Source organism: Dendropsophus ebraccatus, chromosome 10 (assembly GCF_027789765.1).
Source record: "Dendropsophus ebraccatus isolate aDenEbr1 chromosome 10, aDenEbr1.pat, whole genome shotgun sequence".
In the NCBI taxonomy this organism is placed as follows: Eukaryota; Metazoa; Chordata; class Amphibia; order Anura; family Hylidae; genus Dendropsophus; species Dendropsophus ebraccatus.
In genome coordinates, this window is record NC_091463.1 from 11,334,417 (window position 1) to 11,358,034 (window position 23,618).

General features: G+C 47.4%; 1 protein-coding gene across 2 annotated transcripts; it reads left to right on the forward strand.

The window, feature by feature from the left end:
• Positions 1–768: 768 nt before the first annotated feature.
• Positions 769–22,386, forward strand: CDK16 (cyclin dependent kinase 16). Of its 2 annotated transcripts, XM_069942833.1 has the most exons (17): positions 769–853; positions 7,638–7,773; positions 8,794–8,952; positions 13,171–13,301; positions 14,180–14,305; positions 14,439–14,495; positions 16,513–16,627; positions 17,076–17,170; positions 18,031–18,093; positions 18,440–18,563; positions 18,660–18,780; positions 19,068–19,165; positions 19,396–19,501; positions 19,578–19,620; positions 20,482–20,572; positions 20,738–20,809; positions 21,427–22,386. In XM_069942833.1, exons 2-17 carry the CDS (start codon positions 7,647–7,649, stop codon positions 21,465–21,467), a joined length of 1,569 nt encoding a protein of 522 aa, XP_069798934.1. In that variant the 5' UTR covers positions 769–853; positions 7,638–7,646; the 3' UTR covers positions 21,468–22,386. The 2 variants fall into 2 exon arrangements, with proteins under 2 accessions (XP_069798934.1, XP_069798935.1); XM_069942834.1 differs by lacking the exon at positions 8,794–8,952.
• Positions 22,387–23,618: the final 1,232 nt, after the last annotated feature.

The window sequence follows — 23,618 nt, forward strand, 5'->3', positions numbered from 1 at the left end:
ATATGCGAGACCCCTAAAAACTATACATTGTGGGTATACAGAACCCCTCCAACTATGCACTACAGGTATACACTAATTCCACTGATTAACTTAGATGAAACAATACCTTTAGCTTGGCCTCCTGGGCACCTTAGAACAAATCTAATTAACACACTGACACTTTATACCCGGGCAGCGCCGGGTACATTTTCTAGTATTATATATACAGGATTATTACACTAGATGACGGCTTGTTATATATTATATACAGGATTATTACACTAGATCGAGGCTTGTTATCTATTATATATAGGATTATTACACTAGATGAAGGCCTGTTAAATATTATATATACAGGGTTATTACACTAGGTGGAGGCTTGTTATATATTATATATAGGAGTATTACACTAGGTGGAGGCTTGTTATATATTATATATACAGGGTTATTACACTAGGTGGAGGCTTGATACATGGTATACAGCAGTAGAGGCTTGCCATATGATTACATTGTATACACTTCATTGCATTGTATTCATGTTGGAAGAATGTATACGGCTGGTTACATGGTCTCCACATGATCGCATTGTTTGCACTCCATTGCATTGGTGGCTTCTCTTTTCCTCGCCCCCGGCTTGTCACATTGCATTAGGCTGGTCATGGTGTGTCAGTGGGTGGCTCTGGATATAGCATGAGGAGGGGGCACAGGAAGAGGAGGAGAGAGAGGGACTAAAGGAGGAGAGGATGGAGGAGGCAGCAGGAGGGGGAGGACTGCACAGGAACAATGGCTGAGGATTACAGGGACCTGGCCAGGCCTGCTCTATGTCATTGACTCGCTGCTTCATGTCACTGACTCTCTGCCCTCCAGACACAGGGTGAGCAGGGGCCCCTCATGCTGCATGCACCAGGCCGGGGTGGGTCAGAAGCTGGGCTGCAGCCATTCCCTTCTTGCAAACAACAAGAGCAATGCATTGTGGGGGAAGAATTGCAGGAGAGCTCAGGATTAGGATGTTGTAGACGTGTGAGGTGGATACAGGAATAGCAGAGACCTAAAGCTGAACTGTGCTGGATGCATAGGAATAGCAGTGGGAAGGATTCGGTTACAGGGGCTGAGTCTGAATAGGAGGGTGATGACAGATGCACGGGGAGGACAGGGTTAAATTAAGACCCAGCGACCGCTGTTGGCTATCTCTGTGCTTGCTATAGGTTTTGGCATGTGACTATGATAGGAATAGCCGAGAGGATGTAGTGATGCTACTTGCTATCTGATTTGCTAGCTGGGTGAAGAAGAGGAGCTGTCATGGTGGGACGTTCCTGATGCCGGCACTTCATCAGGATGTCCCGTAGATGCTGGTGGCTGCTGCGAGAGCGTTACATCTCATACAATTGTTATAGAATGACTTGTTCTCCAATGTGTTCATGAATGTGTGGGTACAGACACTGCTTCAGAGGTGTGCGGACTGTAGGAAGACGTCCGGTCACAGTGACTGCGCCTGTGTACAGGTAGAATACTATGTTACCGGTCACTGCGTCTGTGTACAGGCAGAATACTATGTTACCGGTCACAGTCACTGCGCCTGTGTACAGGTAGAATACTATGTTACCGGTCACTGCGCCTGTGTACAGGCAGAATACTATGTTACCGGTCACTGCGCCTGTGTACAGGCAGATTACTATGTTACCGGTCACTGCGCCTGTGTACAGGCAGAATACTATGTTACCGGTCACTGCGCCTGTGTACAGGCAGAATACTATGTTACCGGTCACAGTCACTGCGCCTGTGTACAGGCAGATTACTATGTTACCGGTCACTGCGCCTGTGTACAGGCAGAATACTATGTTACCGGTCACTGCGCCTGTGTACAGGCAGATTACTATGTTACCGGTCACTGCACCTGTGTACAGGCAGAATACTATGTTACCGGTCACAGTCACTGCGCCTGTGTACAGGCAGATTACTATGTTACCGGTCACTGCGCCTGTGTACAGGCAGATTACTTTGTTACCGGTCACAGTCACTGCGCCTGTGTACAGGCAGAATACTATGTTACCGGTCACAGTCACTGCGCCTGTGTACAGGTAGAATACTATGTTACCGGTCACTGCGCCTGTGTACAGGCAGATTACTATGTTACCGGTCACAGTCACTGCGCCTGTGTACAGGCAGATTACTATGTTACCGGTCACTGCGCCTGTGTACAGGCAGATTACTATGTTACCGGACACAGTCACTGCGCCTGTGTACAGGCAGAATACTATGTTACCGGACACTGTGCCTGTGTACAGGCAGATTACTATGTTACCGGTCACTGCGCCTGTGTACAGGCAGAATACTATGTTACCGGACACTGTGCCTGTGTACAGGCAGATTACTATGTTACCGGTCACTGCGCCTGTGTACAGGCAGAATACTATGTTACCGGTCACAGTCACTGCACCTGTTTACAGGCAGATTATTATAGTATATGGTATCGGTCACAGTCACTGCGCCTGTGTACAAGCAGATTACTATGTTACACGTTACCAGTCAGAGTCTCTGAACCTGTGTACTGACAGATTACTATGTTACCGGTCACAGTCACTGCGCCTGTGTACAGGCAGATTACTATGTTACCGGTCACAGTCGGTGTGTCTGTGTACAGGCAGATTACTATGTTACCGGTCACAGTCACTGCGCCTGTGTACAGGCAGATTACTATGTTACCGGTCACAGTCGGTGTGTCTGTGTACAGGCAGATTACTATGTTATTGGTCACAGTCACTGCGCCTGTGTACAGGCAGATTACTATGTTATTAGTTACAGTCACTGCACCTGTGTACAGGCAGATTACTATGTTATTAGTTACAGTCACTGCGCCTGTCTACAGGCAGATTACTAAATTATTGGTCACAGTCATTGCACCTGTGTACAGGCAGATTACTATGTTACTGGTCACAGTCGCTGTGTCTGTACAGGCAGATTACTATGTTATTAGTTACAGTCACTGCACTTGTGTACAGGCAGATTACTATGTTATTAGTTACAGTCACTGCGCCTGTCTACAGGCAGATTACTAAATTATTGGTCACAGTCATTGCACCTGTGTACAGGCAGATTACTATGTTACCGGTCACAGTCGCTGTGTCTGTGTACAGGCAGATTACTATGTTATTGGTCACAGTCACTGCGCCTGTGTACAGGTAGATTACTATGTTACCGGTCACAGTCGCTGTGTCTGTGTACAGGTAGATTACTATGTTATTAGTTACAGTCACTGCACCTGTGTACAGGCAGATTACTAAATTATTGGTCACAGTCTCTGCGTTTGTGTACAGGCAGATTACTATGTTATTGGTCACAGTCGCTGTGTCTGTGTACAGGCAGATTACTATGTTATTGGTCACAGTCACTGCGCCTGTGTACAGGCAGATTACTATGTTACCGGTCACTGTGCCTGTGTACAGGCAGATTACTATGTTACCGGTCACAGTCACTGCGCCTGTGTACAGATAGATTACTATGTTATTAGTTTCAGTCACTGCACCTGTGTACAGGTAGATTACTATGTTATTGGTTACAGTCATTGCGCCTGTGTACAGGCAGATTACTATGTTATTGGTCACAGTCACTGCGTCTGTGTACAGGCAGATTACTATGTTACCGGTCACTGCGCCTGTGTACAGGCAGATTACTATGTTACCGGTCACTGCACCTGTGTACAGGCAGAATACTATGTTACCGGTCACAGTCACTGCGCCTGTGTACAGGCAGATTACTATGTTACCGGTCACTGCGCCTGTGTACAGGCAGATTACTTTGTTACCGGTCACAGTCACTGCGCCTGTGTACAGGCAGAATACTATGTTACCGGTCACAGTCACTGCGCCTGTGTACAGGTAGAATACTATGTTACCGGTCACTGCGCCTGTGTACAGGCAGATTACTATGTTACCGGTCACAGTCACTGCGCCTGTGTACAGGCAGATTACTATGTTACCGGTCACTGCGCCTGTGTACAGGCAGATTACTATGTTACCGGACACAGTCACTGCGCCTGTGTACAGGCAGAATACTATGTTACCGGACACTGTGCCTGTGTACAGGCAGATTACTATGTTACCGGTCACTGCGCCTGTGTACAGGCAGAATACTATGTTACCGGACACTGTGCCTGTGTACAGGCAGATTACTATGTTACCGGTCACTGCGCCTGTGTACAGGCAGAATACTATGTTACCGGTCACAGTCACTGCACCTGTTTACAGGCAGATTATTATAGTATATGGTATCGGTCACAGTCACTGCGCCTGTGTACAAGCAGATTACTATGTTACACGTTACCAGTCAGAGTCTCTGAACCTGTGTACTGACAGATTACTATGTTACCGGTCACAGTCACTGCGCCTGTGTACAGGCAGATTACTATGTTACCGGTCACAGTCGGTGTGTCTGTGTACAGGCAGATTACTATGTTACCGGTCACAGTCACTGCGCCTGTGTACAGGCAGATTACTATGTTACCGGTCACAGTCGGTGTGTCTGTGTACAGGCAGATTACTATGTTATTGGTCACAGTCACTGCGCCTGTGTACAGGCAGATTACTATGTTATTAGTTACAGTCACTGCACCTGTGTACAGGCAGATTACTATGTTATTAGTTACAGTCACTGCGCCTGTCTACAGGCAGATTACTAAATTATTGGTCACAGTCATTGCACCTGTGTACAGGCAGATTACTATGTTACTGGTCACAGTCGCTGTGTCTGTACAGGCAGATTACTATGTTATTAGTTACAGTCACTGCACTTGTGTACAGGCAGATTACTATGTTATTAGTTACAGTCACTGCGCCTGTCTACAGGCAGATTACTAAATTATTGGTCACAGTCATTGCACCTGTGTACAGGCAGATTACTATGTTACCGGTCACAGTCGCTGTGTCTGTGTACAGGCAGATTACTATGTTATTGGTCACAGTCACTGCGCCTGTGTACAGGTAGATTACTATGTTACCGGTCACAGTCGCTGTGTCTGTGTACAGGTAGATTACTATGTTATTAGTTACAGTCACTGCACCTGTGTACAGGCAGATTACTAAATTATTGGTCACAGTCTCTGCGTTTGTGTACAGGCAGATTACTATGTTATTGGTCACAGTCGCTGTGTCTGTGTACAGGCAGATTACTATGTTATTGGTCACAGTCACTGCGCCTGTGTACAGGCAGATTACTATGTTACCGGTCACTGTGCCTGTGTACAGGCAGATTACTATGTTACCGGTCACAGTCACTGCGCCTGTGTACAGATAGATTACTATGTTATTAGTTTCAGTCACTGCACCTGTGTACAGGTAGATTACTATGTTATTGGTTACAGTCATTGCGCCTGTGTACAGGCAGATTACTATGTTATTAGTTACAGTCACTGCACCTGTGTACAGGCAGATTACTATGTTACCGGTCACAGTCACTGTGTCTGTGTACAGGCAGATTAGTATGTTATTGGTCACAGTCACTGCGTCTGTGTACAGGCAGATTACTATGTTACCGGTCACTGTGCCTATGTACAGGCAGATTACTAAATTATTGGTCACAGTCACTGCACCTGTGTACAGGCAGATTACTATGTTACCGGTCACAGTCACTGTGTCTGTGTACAGGCAGATTACTATGTAACCGGTCACAGTCACTACGCCTGTGTACAGGCAGATTACTATGTTATTGGTCACAGTCACTGCGCCTATGTACAGGCAGATTACTATGGTACACGTTACCAGTCACAGTCACTGTGTCAGTGTACAGGCAGATTACTATGTAACCGGTCACAGTCACTACGTCCACGAGCAAACACATTACTGTGTTACAAGTCAAAGGTCACAGTCACATTCACAAGCTTACGACTACTGTTAGGACCCAATTACACAGAGAGATAATCAACTGAATAAGGCCGATTCGGCAGATTATCGCTCTTTGTAATAAAGACAACAATCAGCTATAAAATAACACAATCAGTCGATGATTCTTTTTAAGCTTGCCGCACATCACTACGTGTAATAGCGATGCCTGGCCGGCGGCTGAGGGGTGTGAAAAGAAGATAATAAACTTTATTTATAAACTTTATTCTCACCTCTCCACACTGCCCGCTACCCGCAGCCGCTGCTCACACTTCTGAGCCGGTCTGTGAAGTGACATCACTGGCTGCAGCGTGGTCCTGTCTCAACCAGTGATTGGCTTGGCGGCCTGTCACTTCACAGACCGGCTCAGAAGTGCAAGCGGTGGCTGTGGGGATCATGCAGAAGCTAGAGACATGGGGAGCATGGCAAGGGGTGCACAGACTTCACTAACAGTGTGTGTATGTATATATATAATATATATAGCCCTCGATCCATTTAATAGGCTCAGTAAGCGAGTGCCGCTCTAGCTAATGGGTGCTTGTTCACACTAGTCACTGCGTCCAAGCACAAGCAGAGGAGAAGGAGAAGGTACTCGTCATATCCCTACTATCCCCTAATAACCCTATTTCCATATGACCGCTGTCCATCCTTCTCTATGGCGGTATACAGCCTGCTGATCCTCCGCAATGATTTTATGGCGCTTGTCGTCTGTATACTGTGATTCATTAAAAATGCATAGAAATCCAGTTCTCATTGCGGCAGAACATATGGCTTTAGGAGCCGCGCTCGCAGATCTAGGTGGATATTTTTTATCTGAACATAAGGTGCAGACAGCGACTCCTCCCCTCGAGTGACTGTCAGACGTATCCATGGAGAAAAGTAAGAGTAGAATGACTAGTGTCAAGATTGAGTCAAGTACACCAAGTCATGGAGACAACAGCGGAGGCATCATTATCCGTGTTCACCTCTATGAGTGGAGTTAAGGTTGCTTGTGGGAATAGCTCTCAACATGCTTGGCTACAAAAAGGTTAATCCAATCGGTCCCAAGTATTTGTGTAGTCCTGACCCAATACCAAACATCTTCTCAGTAACCAATCCCTGCAAGAGTAATGGAGGCGAGACTATTAGCAGACTTGCAGATGGAGTGGTAATCTAGGTGACTTTGGTCCTTCGACCCTCGCCACTGATAGACATCATACTAAGGATTTAGGATGTCTATGGTTATTATTGGTTAGAAGGCAGAAACGTGGTAGAACATTCACCGTTCTTGAGGTTGTTGGTCTTGTAAAGAGTCTACCATATCAATATTCCTGTCTTCGTTGGTTATGTCCTGTACCGATACTTCCATACCTTAGTTAAGGGTATAACGACGGGTCTGTATTGTTACAATAAATATTATGGCCGTGGCCGTGATGGCCACATCCAAATGGGACTAGTTGTCTACCTTAGATGTAAAGAAAGAAGCAGCCATGGTGTAGAACTCCTTTAATGAGTTTGTTTAAAGGACGGCACTGGACATACGTTGAAGTGACACAGTCATATAGCATCTTGTGGCCCTTCCTGTTACTAAGATTGATGTTATACGTAACCTTCCTTCCAGTAGTAGTGCAGCCTGGCCATTGGGCTTGTTCTTGTTAACTTTAAATATAAGGCTAGATTATGGCCCCAAAATGTCTGGTAGGAGGCATCTCCAAGCTTGTGAACACCAACATGACTTGAAGGACCACACAGTTTAGAGTCCCTATGCCTCCAGCCTGGTGAGTAACCATTATTCTACACTTTCAGCTGGCAGCCATGGACCGGATGAAGAAAATCAAGAGGCAGCTCTCCATGACCCTCCGGGGTGGGAGGACAGCGGAAAAAAGCCCTGGAGACCACTCAGAGCAGATCACCATGGAAGACAATGGCAGCAGTGATAATGGTAAGTACCACCAGCAGGGCTATGGAGGAAAGGATGGAACTAGTGGGTGGCAGTACCCAGGTGAGTGTGTGGTGGTGCCAACTATGTTCTTCTATCTCTGTATGTCCACCATTTCTTGGCTAAAAGGTCTGCATTTTTGCTAAAAACCAGGAGTGATGTGTAACCGGGGTGTTGGCTAACTGTTGTCCCCCTTGTCCCCTGCTGTCCCCCATGTTGTCCCCTAATATAAAAGGGTAGATTCATCTGTCATACTTAGGGGGAACCCCACCACAGCCATGCATAAAGAAACACACATGGAAAACAATTTTGGGACAGTTGTAGGCCTGGTTTAGTCCATGCAACTAAAGGTCCCGATAGTCCAGGAATTCCCGGATCTCCATTGTTGGCAGAGGTAGTTTTTGGACTAAGGGCTAATGTTGGAGCGGGGCAAATTGTTCATGATGTCCTCCAGGTATCTTGCCCTTGGGTTGGTCTCTGTCGGTATCCCCCGGCCAAAGGGGGCATATAGGAAGTAATAATGTGTATCTTGCCAAGTGGTGACACTGGCGCCGGGTAGGTGAGGGTCTGTGGCACTGAGGAGGTAGATCTCACCCGTTTCGGACTGGAAGTCTCACTGGTGAGTGCCCGCTTTGCATGCTGCTGATTTTTGGGTTGAAATCAGGGAAATTTATTTTCGGCTTATTTTTTTTTTTAATTTTTGTTCCTTTTTGTTGATCTGTATGATTTATTTTCTTTTTACGTTAATTTATTCTTCCCTTGCTGTCTTTTCCCTTCTTCTCTGGCACCTTCTCCCCTCTGAATTTGTCCATCCTCTTTTCCCTCCATCTTTCTCGTTCTCTCTGTGATTTTTGCCATGGCTTCCTTACCATCATCTGTGCTTCCTTATTGGTTTTCCGTGTTTCCTGTCTCCTTCCCCCTTCTTCCTGTGGTTCTTACTCTGGATCTCTGCCCATTCTGCCCCCATTCTTGCCCTGCCTTCCACCCTACCTATTGTCCTGACCCCCCTCCCCTCCCCCTCAGAGCCCATCGTCCGAAATGGGAGAAGCCTTTCGTCCCACAGCATGCAATCCTTCCTGCACCACTACACCGCCAGCTCCTTCCAAAAGCCGCCCATCCCCCGGCCGCACAGTGCCGTCTGCCGGAGCCTCAGCTCTTACCTGAACCGGAGCAGCCGACTAGGTACGTGTGTGTGCACCTGCAGGCCGAGCGTGCAAAACCGCCACCCCTGGCTCTGTGAGTGCACACCTCCAGGTCATGTGTCAGTGTTTGCTTGTGCACACCGTGGTGTGTGATCCAAAACAATCCTCACTGTTCTCTATACCTCTGCTTGCTGTCAGTTAACTGAAACATGCTTCTATTACATCCAGATCCTCCGCAGGTCTGTAACTTCTCCTAACAATCCTCTGTGAGCCAAACACTTTAGTGCAGATCTAGCTTTGTTACAGTGTATGGTTAAGTGCATAGATAACTGGTCGCGCATTCCGCAGCTTGCACCCGCCCCGGACTGTGGTGCGCGGGCACGTCTCCGCCGCCATGTCATAGACTCCATTCTATGCATGGGCGGATTCCGTCATCCGTCCAAAGAATGAACAGGTTGCACGGGCGGATTCCGTCATCCGTCCAAAGAATGAACAGGTTGCACGGGCGGATTCCGTCATCCGTCCAAAGAATGAACAGGTTGCACGGGCGGATTCCGTCATCCGTCCAAAGAATGAACAGGTTGCACGGGCGGATTCCGTCATCCGTCCAAAGAATGAACAGGTTGCACGGGCGGATTCCGTCATCCGTCCAAAGAATGAACAAGTTGCACGGGCAGATTCCGTCATCCGTCCAAAGAATGAACAGGTTCATTCTTTGGACGGACGACGGAATCCGCCTGTGTATAGAATGGAGTCTATGACACGGGCGGAGATGCGCGTGCCTGCCACAGTCCGCATGCGGGTGTGAGCTGTGGAATGCGCAGCGGGTTATCCGTCGCCATTCCGTAGTGTGCACGTACCCTATCCGGGCAGGGAAAATGAGGTAGTATGAAACCAGTCCTCACCTTTCCCTTCTTTCACACAGCAGAGGGTTTGTTACAGGGCCACTGCTTATTATCCAATAGATTTGCAGAACTGATTGCTTAACAACGATGGGGAACCTGCAGCCCTCCAGCTGTTGCAAAACTACAATTCCCATCATGCCTGTTTAAGCCAGGTTCCCCATCCCTGGCTTATACAGCAGAGTCAGTAGTGACCACCCTGCCCCCTATGGACCAGGACAGCTAATGCAGCTGTCATGTGATGGTCTCATCAAATAGCTCCTAGTATCTAGTGAGGTCACATGGTCACATGGGAGAGGACCTTGTCTCATAATACATCCACTCTTGTGATTTGTCGCTCCTAGCTGAAGCAGCTGATCCTGCCGGGTGTCGCTGCTCGATGACTGATATTGGAATATGTACAGACGTACTGACTAACAGTCTAAAGGTTCCTGGGTTCCTCCCCCGTGAACTCTGGACCAGTCTGTAATCTTTATAGTAGTTTCCAAGGTTGACAGTAGCGCCCCCCCCCCCCCCCCCTCCACCTGGATGAGAACCTTCTATGGTGTCTCCGGGTCACTTGCATTAATCTTTTTTAAGGGCCTGGAATATACTGTTTGCAGTGTTATTATCGCACCTGTCTCTGCAATGGTTAATATCGCACCTGTCTCTGCAGTGTTACTATTACACCACAGTCTCTGCAGTGTTACTATTGCACCAGTCTCTGCAGTGTGACTATTACACCACAGTCTCTTCAGCATTACTATTGCACCAGTCTCTGCAGTGTTACTATTGCACCAGTCTCTGCAGTGTTACTATTGCACCAGTCTCTGCAGTGTTACTATTGCACTACAGTCTCTGCAGTGTTACTATTGCACCACAGCCTCTGCAGTGTTACTATTGCACCCCAGTCTCTGCAGTGTTACTATTGTACCCCAGTCTCTGCAGTGTTACTATTGCACCCCAGTCTCTGCAGTGTTACTATTGTACCCCATTCTCTGCAGTGTTACTATTGCACCCCAGTCTCTGCAGTGTTACTATTGCACCAGTCTCTGCAGTGTTACTATTGCACCAGTCTCTGCAGTGTTACTATTGCACCAGTCTCTGCAGTGTTACTATTGAACCAGTCTCTGCAGTGTTACTATTGCACCACAGTCTCTGCAGTGTTACTATTGAACCAGTCTCTGCAGTGTTATTATTGCACCAGTCTCTGCAGTGTTACTATTGAACCAGTCTCTGCAGTGTTACTATTGCACCAGTCTCTGCAGTGTTACTATTGCACTACAGTCTCTGCAGTGTTACTATTGCACCAGTCTCTGCAGTGTTACTATTGCACTACAGTCTCTGCAGTGTTACTATTGCACCACAGTCTCTGCAGTGTTACTATTGCACCACAGCCTCTGCAGTGTTACTATTGCACCAGTCTCTGCAGTGTTACCATTGCACCAGTCTCTGCAGTGTTACTATTGAACCAGTCTCTGCAGTGTTATTATTGCACCAGTCTCTGCAGTGTTACTATTGCACCAGTCTCTGCAGTGTTACTATTGCACTACAGTCTCTGCAGTGTTACTATTGCACCAGCCTCTGCAGTGTTACTATTGCACCCCAGTCTCTGCAGTGTTACTATTGTACCCCAGTCTCTGCAGTGTTACTATTGCACCCCAGTCTCTGCAGTGTTACTATTGCACCCCAGTCTCTGCAGTGTTACTATTGCACCACAGCCTCTGCAGTGTTACTATTGCACCCCAGTCTCTGCAGTGTTACTATTGCACCAGTCTCTGCAGTGTTACTATTGCACCACAGTCTCTGCAGTGTTACTATTGCACCAGTCTCTGCAGTGTTACTATTGCACCAGTCTCTGCAGTGTTACCATTGCACCAGTCTCTGCAGTGTTACTATTGCACCAGTCTCTGCAGTGTTACTATTGCACCACAGCCTCTGCAGTGTTACTATTGCACCAGTCTCTGCAGTGTTACCATTGCACCAGTCTCTGCAGTGTTACTATTGAACCAGTCTCTGCAGTGTTATTATTGCACCAGTCTCTGCAGTGTTACTATTGCACCAGTCTCTGCAGTGTTACTATTGCACTACAGTCTCTGCAGTGTTACTATTGCACCAGCCTCTGCAGTGTTACTATTGCACCCCAGTCTCTGCAGTGTTACTATTGTACCCCAGTCTCTGCAGTGTTACTATTGCACCCCAGTCTCTGCAGTGTTACTATTGCACCCCAGTCTCTGCAGTGTTACTATTGCACCAGTCTCTGCAGTGTTACTATTGCACCACAGTCTCTGCAGTGTTACTATTGCACCAGTCTCTGCAGTGTTACTATTGCACCAGTCTCTGCAGTGTTACCATTGCACCAGTCTCTGTGGTGTTGCTATGGCATCAGTCTCTGCAGTGTTTTTATTGCACCACAGTCTCTTCAGCATTACTATTGCACCAGTCTCTGCAGTGTTACTATTGCACTACAGTCACTGCAGTGTTGCTACTATATTAGTCTGCAGTGTTACTATTTCACTTCACTCTCTGCAGTGTGACTATTGCACCACAGTCTCTGCAGTGTTACTATTGCACCAGTCTCTGCAGTGTTACCATTGCACCAGTCTCTGCAGTGTTACTATTACACCAGTCTCTGCAGTGTTACTATTGCACCAGTCTCTGCAGTGTTACCATTGCACCAGTCTCTGCAGTGTTACTATTACACCAGTCTCTGCAGTGTTACCATTGCACCAGTCTCTGCAGTGTTACTATTACACCAGTCTCTGCAGTGTTACCATTGCACCAGTCTCTGCAGTGTTACTATTGCACAAGTCTCTGCAGTGTTACCATTGCACCAGTCTCTGCAGTGTTACTATTACACCAGTCTCTGCAGTGTTACCATTGCACCAGTCTCTGCAGTGTTACTATTACACCAGTCTCTGCAGTGTTACCATTGCACCAGTCTCTGCAGTGTTACCATTGCACCAGTCTCTGCAGTGTTACTATTGCACCAGTCTCTGCAGTGTTACTATTGCACCAGTCTCTGCAGTGTTACCATTGCACCAGTCTCTGCAGTGTTACTATTGCACCAGTCTCTGCAGTGTTGCCACCATCGCACCAGGCATTGCTGATATCCGCTGGCACCGCATCTCCCCCATCATACCACACTGCATCATTCACATTCATTTTGTTTTCATCCTCTCAGAACCCTCTTGCTTTGTGAACGCTCTTTTGGACACTGTCACTACCCCAGACTCTCTCCAGTGATTTGGTGGTGTGGCACCAGATTTAAAGGGAAACTCCATTTTCAAGCATAGTATTTTAGTTGCCCCCCAATATCCCCCCAAACGTGTGATTGTCGGTTGTCATGTGCTGAATTCGCTGCTCCCTTTGTCTAGAGATTGTACATGAAGACCTGAAAATGGGCTCTGACGGGGAAAGTGACCAAGCGTCCGGCTCTTCTGATGAAGTCCAGTCACCAGTCCGAGTCAGGATGAGGAACAACGCTGCACGGAAGATATCCACCGAGGTAAACGTCCTTGAGTCCTCCTTTTACGTCTAGTCAGTTGGCAACCAACACAGCCATGGTGACACCTCCAAAAGTGGTTGTCACCCAGATTTCTCCTCAATGTAGGTAAATTTCCCTTCAACAGTATGTTTGTGCTCCTTTAAGAAGCCTCAAAACATGACTGGGGATTTCATAAGCCAAGCCAGACAACTCTCCACAAGGAGGCAGCGCTTTCAGGGTTCTTGCTCTTCCTCACCCATGGGTCCATATGGGAGCGAAGGGGTAATGTTACTCCATGAGGGGAGCGTCATAGAGACTTATAGTCATGCAAGCATCCCGTGCAACTCTGGGAAGAAGAAAATGTTAAAGTATCTCCATGGTAACACCTTTTGGAGATAGCTTTCCCTTGTACTCCTTTAAAGGAGAAGTCCAGCCCCCCAAAAAACTGTGCTGTTAGGGAGGAGGGGAACATGAAAAAGCAGCTATACTTACCTGTGCCCCCAGCTCCTGGTAGTGCAACATCACAACCGGGCTTAGGAACGCACACCGCTGCGGGACACCACTGCAGTCACTGACTGGCTGAGCGGGCCCTTTTTGGCTGGATTGTGACAACACAGGAACCTGGGAGGAACTGGAGCCAGGTAAGCCTGTAGCACGGAGCTGCAGGGGCACAGGAAGGGTAAGTATAGCTTCTTTATTACGTTTCCCCAAGTTTTCTGGCTTGGCTTATAAATTCCAAGCCCCGAGCAATGTTCTTAGGTATCTTAAGGGAGCCAAGGCATTAGCTTGAAGGAAAAGTTACCACCAAATGTTTTCAGAATACCCTTAATGTTATAATTCTTTTCTGTTTTCAAGATCTTGAACCTCCTTTAAGTCTATGTGTGTCCTTCCTCCCCCAGGATGTAAATAAGCGTTTGTCCCTCCCGGCTGATATCCGTCTTCCTGAGGGCTACCTTGAGAAACTGGCTCTGAGTAGCCCCCCATTTGATAAACCTTTAAGCAGGCGACTGAGAAGAGTTTCTCTGGTGAGTGACCCTGGAGCCTAATACCTCCCCCCCCCCAATAGATACAGTATAATCCCCTTCCCAAATAAGTATACCCCCAATAATTATAACCCACATTGCTGATTCTTGGATCTCTCAATATATTTTCTTGCAGTCAGAGATTGGTTTTGGAAAGTTGGAAACTTATGTCAAGTTAGACAAACTGGGAGAGGTGAGTATTCTGGGTCAGTAGTTATATGGAGGATGAGGAGGCTGGAGGTGTTAGCAGTGATATAGAGGATGAGGCAGGATGGGTCTGCAGTGATATTGAGGATGAGGAGGCAGGAGGTGTTATCAGTGTTATGGAGGATGAGGAGGCAGGAGGTGTTAGCAGTGATATAGAGGATGAGGAGGAAGGAGGTGTTAGCAGTGATATGGAGGATGAGTAGGCGAGAAGGGTCAGCAGAGATATAGAGGATGAGGAGGTGGGATGGGTCAGCAGAGATATAGAGGATGAGGAGGTGGGATGGGTCAGCAGTGATATAGAGGATGAGGCAGGATGGGTCAGCAGTGATATGGAGGATGAGGAGGTGAGATGGGTCTGCAGTGATATGGAGGATGAGGAGGCAGGAGGTGTTAGCAGTGATATGGAGGATGAGGAGGCGAGATGGGTCAGCAGTGATATGGAGGATGAGGAGGCAAGATGGGTCAGCAGTGATATGGAGGATGAGGAGGCGAGATGGGTCAGCAGTGATATGGAGGATGAGGAGGTGGGATGGGTCAATATTAATATGGAGGATAAGGTGGGATGGGTCAGCACTCAGCAGAGATATAGAGGATGAGGAGGCGAGATGGGTCAGCAGTGATATGGAGGATGAGGAGGCAGGAGGTGTTAGCAGTGATATGGAGGATGAGGAGGTGGGATGGGTCAGCAGTGATATGGGGGATGAGGAGGCAGGAGGTGTTAGCAGTGATATGGAGGATGAGGAGGTGGGATGGGTCAGCAGTGATATGGGGGATGAGGAGGCAGGAGGTGTTAGCAGTGATATGGAGGATGAGGAGGTGGGATGGGTCAGCAGTGATATGGAGGATGAGGAGGTGGGATGGGTCAGCAGTGATATGGAGGATGAGGCAGGATGGGTCAGCAGTGATATAGAGGATGAGGCAGGATGGGTCAGCAGTGATATGGAGGATGAGGAAGAGGGATGGTTCAGCAGTGATATGGAGGATGAGGAGGCAGGAGGTGTTAGCAGTGATATGGAGGATGAGGAGGTGGGATGGGTCAGCAGTGATATGGAGGATGAGGAGGTGGGATGGGTCAGCAGTGATATGGAGGATGAGGAAGAGGGATGGTTCAGCAGTGATATGGAGGATGAGGAGGCAGGAGGTGTTAGCAGTGATATGGAGGATGAGGAGGTGGGATGGGTCAGCAGTGATATGGAGGATGAGGCAGGATGGGTCAGCAGTGATATGGAGGATGAGGAAGAGGGATGGTTCAGCAGTGATATGGAGGATAAGGAAGAGGGATGGGTCAGCAGTGATATGGAGGATGAGGAGGTGAGATGGGTCAGCAGTGATATGGAGGATAAGGAGGTGAGATGGGTCAGCAGTGATATGGAGGATAAGGAAGAGGGATGGGTCAGCAGTGATATGGAGGATGAGTAGGCGAGAAGGGTCAGCAGTGATATGGAGGATGAGGAGGCGAGATGGGTCAGCAGTGATATGGAGGATGAGGAAGAGGGATGGGTCAGCAGTGATATGGAGGATGAGGAGGCGAGATGGGTCAGCAGTGATATGGAGGATGAGGAGGCGAGATGGGTCAGCAGTGATATGGAGGATGAGTAGGCGAGATGGGTCAGCCGTGATATGGAGGATGAGGATGAGGAGGTGGGATGGGTCAGCAGTGATATGGGGGATGAGGAAGAGGAGGTGGGATGGGTCAGCAGTGATATGGAGGATGAGGAGGTGAAATGGGTCAATATTAATATGGAGGATGAGGCGGGATGCCTCATACTGAGGATCAAGCTAGTAGATTCAGTCATACCCCATTAAGGTTCCTTAAAGGGATATTCCGAGTTACAATATAAAATAGGGCATGTGTCAGATCAAGGGGGGGTCCGAATGCCAGGAATTCCTGCAGTCTTAAACATGGGGCCTGTTGATACAGTAGATTTGTTTTTCTGATTCTGGAAATACACCAGAGGCCGCATCCCTAACTACTGCCCATCCCATCTATTCCTGTACCTCAGGGTACCTATGCTACTGTTTACAAGGGTCGGAGTAAGCTGACAGAGAACCTGGTGGCTCTTAAGGAGATTCGCCTGGAACATGAGGAAGGTGCACCCTGTACAGCCATTCGGGAAGGTAGGTACCAAGGACACATCCAGAGACATGCAGGTAAAGCGTCCATGATACTGCACCACCCAAGCTTCCTAGCGTAACTGTCTCCAATAGAGGAGAACCTTATTGAACAGGGTGGTCAGTTACTACCCAACTACATGTCTGTCGATAACTGCAATTGTCTTAAAGGGGCAGAATAATTTTAATAATAATAATAATAAGAAGAAGAATTTTAGCTGTCAAACTCTAATGGTGGACATGACATATGGGGTGTAGAGCGGTCTGAGGTGGTCATGTAAGACACCAGACATTTTTTTTGTATTGGACCGAAGCTTTTTATTCTGCCTCTGAGCATCACTCTCCTTAATCCCACCAAAAAGGGGTGTGACTGTGACAACCTCTCATTGACTTTTATGTGCAGGGTAGTAGCTGCAGTGATCAGTGACTGATCTTCTATCCTCTCTCCTCTTAGTTTCCCTTCTGAAGGACTTGAAACATGCAAATATTGTTACTCTGCACGATATTATCCACACGGAGAGGACCCTGACTCTCGTCTTCGAGTATCTGGTGAGTTGGGAAGAATTCTCGGTGTAGGTTCTTGGCAGAGAGTTATATGAAGATGTGGTTCCAAGTGTTCGCGGGTCACATGACTTGAGTCGTGTAAAACAGGTCTTGCAACTCTAAGCAAGTAGGAAGTTTTTTACGGCTGCACATGTACAAGCTGCAGCTGCCTGGTGTTACACATATTGTACAACATGACTGCTGGTGTCGAAGCCACGGAGTTAGCCTGGCCTTAGCTGTCAAAGTACGGTCCTTTCCCAAAAATAAATCTACTGTTTTGTGAACACAGCTCCCATGCTGACCTTTGTGTCTCCATAATGTATATTTTCATCCTGCAGTCCTCTGCTTTCTCTTCCTGATGAGATTAGTAAGAACAGGGACACATGGCTGCAGGTTCTGACTACGCAGGATTTGTTTGTAGTCTGTAACCATGGAGACACAAGTCTGTATAGGAGCTGTAGACACAAAGTGGTTTGTGACGTGACTAGGGATGGTCCGAACAGAGTTCGGTTTGGGTTTGTACGAACCCGAACCCTCAGTAATGATTCCCGCTGTCTGCCCGCTCCATAAAGCGGTCGGATCCAACGGGAGGACCGCCTGGAAAACTGGGATACAGCCATAGCCATAGGCTGTATCCCAGTTTTCCAGGCGTTACTCCCGCTGTATCCGCCCGCTCCACGGAGCAGGCAGACAGCGGGAATCTGCTCCCGAGCGCTCGGCAGGTTCGGACCATCCCTAGACGTGACCAATTGCAAAGTTGTATTTTTTTAATTTATTTTTTATCAATAGCTATGAACATCTGCAGTTTAGTGATAGAATTTGCATTGTACACTGATTTCTATTATTGTTTTCTTTCCTCCAATCAGGACAAAGATCTAAAACAGTATCTGGACGATTGTGGGAACTTAATAAACCTTCACAACGTCAAGGTGAGGACTTGGCTACATTTATTAGAGGTGACCTTATAGCCCATAACAACCAACAGGAGTTCATCTATGAGTGTCTGCTGTATGCTAATTACTTCCAGCTACACAGATGTCAATTGGGTGGGGCACCCAACTAAGCTCCTCCCACAATGGATCATTTTCGCATTGTAGTTTGAGACCCATTTGTGCTGATATTTTGCACAAGAGAGAGGACTACACCACTTTGTGGTCAGACTACGCAAGGTCCCTTTGTAGTCTGTAACCATGGAAACATATATAGGAGCTGTAGGTGTATTCTTTAGCCAGAGATGGAGTTTCCTTTAAAGTAACTATGTCCTTTTTTTTGTAGCTTTTTCTTTTCCAGCTTCTTCGGGGACTTTCGTACTGTCACCGACGTAAGGTTCTCCACAGAGACCTTAAGCCGCAGAACTTGCTGATTAACGAGAAGGGGGAGCTTAAACTCGCCGACTTCGGTAAGTGAGGCCAGAAAGTACAGTGGTCCCCTCCTCTGTATGTTGCCTGGAACATGAGGCGTTGAAGGTAATTGTGATGAACTGTTGTCATTGCAGGACTGGCCCGCGCCAAGTCTATCCCTACAAAAACCTACTCCAATGAAGTGGTCACTTTGTGGTACCGACCACCAGATATTCTTCTGGGGTCCACGGAATACTCCACCCAGATCGACATGTGGTAAGTAACCTAGACAGCAGGGGGCAGTAGATAAGAGATGGGGAGGAGGGAGATGAAGCTGTAGGTTATGTCCATGAAAGTTAAGATGGAGCAACAGGAGGGGATCTAATGGTGGTGACCCTGCAGCCTAGCATGCTCTATTGCTTCCTGTTATCAGCCGTCCCCATCAGGGTAGAGGCGGACTGAACACTGAATCATCCTGTGCTGTATGATAATGTGGAGGGAGCGATATGTGTGATGAGGAGAGCGATAACTTATCCGTGTGATTTCTCCTCCGCATCCTTCAGGGGCGTCGGCTGCATCTTTTACGAGATGGTAACAGGGCGACCGCTTTTCCCAGGATCCACTGTGGAGGAACAGCTGCACTTTATTTTCCGGATACTCGGTAATTATAAAGGGTGTCTGATACAGAAACTACAGGGGATCACGCAACATCCTCATAGATGGCGGCTACACTGACATGCCTCGTCAGGCTACGGTTGCTTTTATCCGGCATCAATAGGACCTGGTAGATTCCAGATTATCAGATGTTTTTATTAGTCACAGCATATGACGTTCTGCTGTGTTACATAATTCTATGTTATCAGATAATCTTGGTCTTATTCCTCCGTTTAGGAACACCCACTGAAGAGACGTGGCCCGGGATCCTTTCTAATGAAGAATTTAAATCCTACAACTACCCCAAATATTATCCAGATCCTATCCAGAAGCACGCCGCTAGGTATGGGCACTCGTGACACCCTGACCCCTAACCCACCCCCATCTCTGCCCCTAATTCACTGCTTTGTTTTTAATAGGCTGGATACAGACGGAGCCAACCTTCTCTCCAAATTCCTTCAGGCAAGTGTGGACCTATATCTGAGCTTCTTATAGCAGGGCCGGGGTGCATGCTGGAAAATGTAGTTATATGACAGAAAGGCTGCGGACCATTAAAGGGGAAGGTTTTTTTTCCTTCAAATTAACTTCTAAATTTCAAGTATTCCAGTACTTATCAGCTGCAAGCTGCAGTATGTCCTGCACGAGGCAGTGTATTCTCTTCAGTCTGACAAAGCGCTCGCTGCTGCCACCTCTGTCCATGTCAGGAACTGTTCAGAGCAGCAGCAAATCCCCATAGAAAACCTCTCCTGCTCTGCACAGTTTCTGACATGGACAGAGGTGGCAGCAGAGAGCACTGTGTCAGACAGCAGAGAGCATTGTTTCATACAGGAAAGAATACAACACTTCCTGCAGGACATCCAGCAGCTGATAAGTACTGGAAGACTAGAGATTTTTATAATAGAAGTAAATTACAAATCTATAGAACTTTCTGAAACCAGTTGATTTGAAAGAAAAAAAATATTTGGTCAACAACTCCTTTAATATAGCTGGTATTACAGCTCTCAGTGCCTGCTGGTGGTTGTAGCTTCACAACTAGGTTACAGACCACTGCTATAGCTGGTGATGCAGATCAGTTCTCAGCAGTCGGGGCATGCTGAGAGTTGTAGTTTTACTACGGACCACCGCTATAGCTGGTGATGCAGATCAGTTCTCAGCAGTCGGGGCATGCTGAGAGTTGTAGTTTTACCACGGACCACCGCTATAGCTGGTGATGCAGATCAGTTCTCAGCAGTCGGGGCATGCTGAGAGTTGTAGTTTACCACCAGTTTGCAGACCACCACTATACCTGGTGCTTCAGATTGATTGGTTTGCATTTTTCCACAGCTGGAAGGAAGGAGGAGGATCTCCGCAGAGGAAGCCATGAAACACTTATACTTCCAGGCACTGGGTGAAAGGGTTCATAAGCTGCCGGACAGTGAGTATTATAACCCCCCTCCCCCCCTTGTCTACCATAGGAGGTGTCACCCAACTACGCTCAAGTCTCATAATACCAAATCATTCATTATTGAGATTGACTCGCCCGTGGGTGATAAGCCACTTACAATGAGGTACTTATCTTTTGCAATTTTCCCTCCACTAGCTACTTCCATCTTTGCACTGAAAGAGATACATCTGGATGAGGAGAACAAGCTTAGGCCAGCCACGGAATCCGGTAAGACCCCTATTCCAGGTGGGCCCCTATAGAGGATGGTCTCCACCTGTTATCAAACTATATCTCACAGCCTGCTGGGACTTGTAGTTTCACAATAGATGGTGAGCTGCAGGTTGTACGCCCCTGGTTCGGCTGTAGCATCCTCAGCTGTGTCATTGTTTTTCCTTAAAGGGGTAGTTCACAAAAATTGCGACAAAGTGCCAGATTTGTAATTTACCTCTATTAAAAAAAATCTTACAGTACTTATCAGCTGCTGTATGTCCAGTGGGAAGTGGTGCACTCTGCTGCCACCTCTGTCCATGTCAGGAACTGTCCAGAGCAGCAGCAAATAGAACCCACAGAAAACCTCTCCTGCTCTGGACAGTTCCTGACATGGACAGAGGTTGCAGCAGAGAGCGCTGTCTCGGACTGGAGAGAATACACCACTTCCTGCAGGACATACAGCAGCTGATAAGTGCTGGAAGTACTAGAAGTAAATTACAAATCTCTAGCACCAGTTGATTGGAAAGATAGACATTTTTGGTAAACTACCCTTTTAAGAACCATTCGCTGACCGCGAGCAGAGATGGTGAAGATGATGACAACTGATTCTAGTGACTCTCTCATTCCATTTGCAGTTCACATACAGTCTCGGAGGCTGAGCCTTGTTCTTGGTTGAACACTTGGAGGTCGTGTCTTGGAAGCAAGCGTACGGCCCTACAGCTGAACGAGCCCGGGCAGAGTCTGACGTGACTGCTCTTTGAGCTTGCAGTAGGTGGACAAGTGAACGTGGACATTAAGCAGTGCCAGCATGTGGCATCTACAATACCCATATTATCTTTCCCGTTGCCGTGCGGACACTATGTGCTGATCTGCTGCTGTTCCCGCGGGGATGACTTTTGCCACACTCCCGCCGTGTGTCATACCCCCGCCGAACGTCCTCTTCTTGCTCTCCCTTGTGTGCCGCCCTCCCTACTTACTAGGATGCGTTTAGTTTCTCTACATGAAGACGTGACATCTGTAAATCTCTATCCTGAGGAGAGCTGATGACTTAACTCAAGTTCCAGACTCGTCTATGGTGGAAGGTGGGGTCTAAAATAAAAAACATGGCTTCTGGTGGTAGGAACAGACCATGGAGGAGGGGGAGGATGGCCGATGACCTGGACAGACTCTACTCTCCTTGGATGGTGAAGGAGGAGAGTGAGGAGGTCTTGTTGCAGTCAGGGTGGTAGGTCACCGTTCCCCTTCTCTTGATGGGTGAAGGTAAGACGTGGGCCATGGTGTCAAGTCACTTTACTTTTCTCAGGAATCACGATGCAGGACTGTGCCTGAGGCAGGGGAGTCAGTATTATACAGGGGGCTCGCCTACGAGAGTCCTCACCAACTGCGTGCAGGTACCAAAGCTTTGCATTCTGTAGAGAACGGAGATGAGAAGACTATAGATAATGTAGACACGGGGGGCAGGTCGTCTCCTGCAGCCCTTCCCTACTCTTGTCCCTTTTAGTTTGCCACCCAGGGGAGGAGCAAGGAAAGGGCCCCAAACCCTCTTCCTGCTACATATCAGATGTATGAACAACTATTAAAAACCGTCAACCAAACCCTGCCTGCTCAGTGCTTCCCTGGAATACAGGACGCCAATGTTTTCAAGGGAGTTGCTAAAGAATCTCAGTCCTTAAAGGGTCTTAGCAGGATTTTACATCAATGATCTATCCTAGTGTGGGGACTATGCTAAGTCATCAAAGTGAAAACCTCAAAACCACTTAAAAGTAATGGTTGTGATCCGTGGCCTAAGCCACATCATACAAGTGCTGATCTTGTTGATCTGTGTTGCTTTATACGGCTTGTGGCCAGGGTTTTACAAAATGATCACTATATCACACGTTATATATGGCCCATGTAATTGGACTTTGCGGCACAGTCTGTCTATAAAGTCTAGGGCTCTGCAGCTGTTGCAAAACTACAACTCCCAGCATGCCCGGATTGCCATCACAGAGGTAACAACCAACAAACTCTAATCTCATCCTGTAGTCATACTCCCCCATCCACCTTTCCTGCATTCATAACTATCCTACAACATGTACACTGGCATATACTAATATACTAGCGGACCGCTGAAAGAAAACTTGTCTGCAGGATCTGACTACACAGGGTTGGTTTGTTGTTTGAACAAAATAAAAATTTCATTCAATTTACATTTATTTTAGAGCCAATGAAACAAAAAAGGCGCTATCTGCCTGTAAAAACAGGTGATCAATGCGCAATCAGTACTAGACAGGTGTGGGGGGAGTCTGATCCTCAGCCCCCCGATCAATCACCTGTTGTGTCTCCAGGTCCTTGCATCACCAGACTACTAGTAACCAGCAATACAAAGGATTATAGAGATGCTTTGTGCACTTGAATTTGATGGCGGATATAATAAATTATTAAATGAGCTTTTCCCCCTCTTTAGACAAGTTTCAATCCATGCCTGGTCTGGGGGTCTGTGTCTCCTGGGGCCGGTGCTCAGGTAAGATACTTTTATTCAGGTGGTGCAGTGCCGTGTCAAAGAAGAGGGACCTTGAGCATTCATGCCTTAGGCCTGCAAAGCATGGAGACCAAGCTCAGGGATGGAGACTGGCCCTGCAGGCACAGATGCTCTAGGCCCCGCCCCTTTGACACAGCACTGCCTGAAGAAAAGGAAGTTTTTTTATTTTTTTATCTGAATACCGGCCCCAGGAATAGAATGAGAAGAATTAACAAACGGTATGGTGGATTTGGGTGATACATATAGCTTTAAACTACCGCAGTTGTATGACAGTCACCCATTTTACCAAGTCCATTAACCATGATA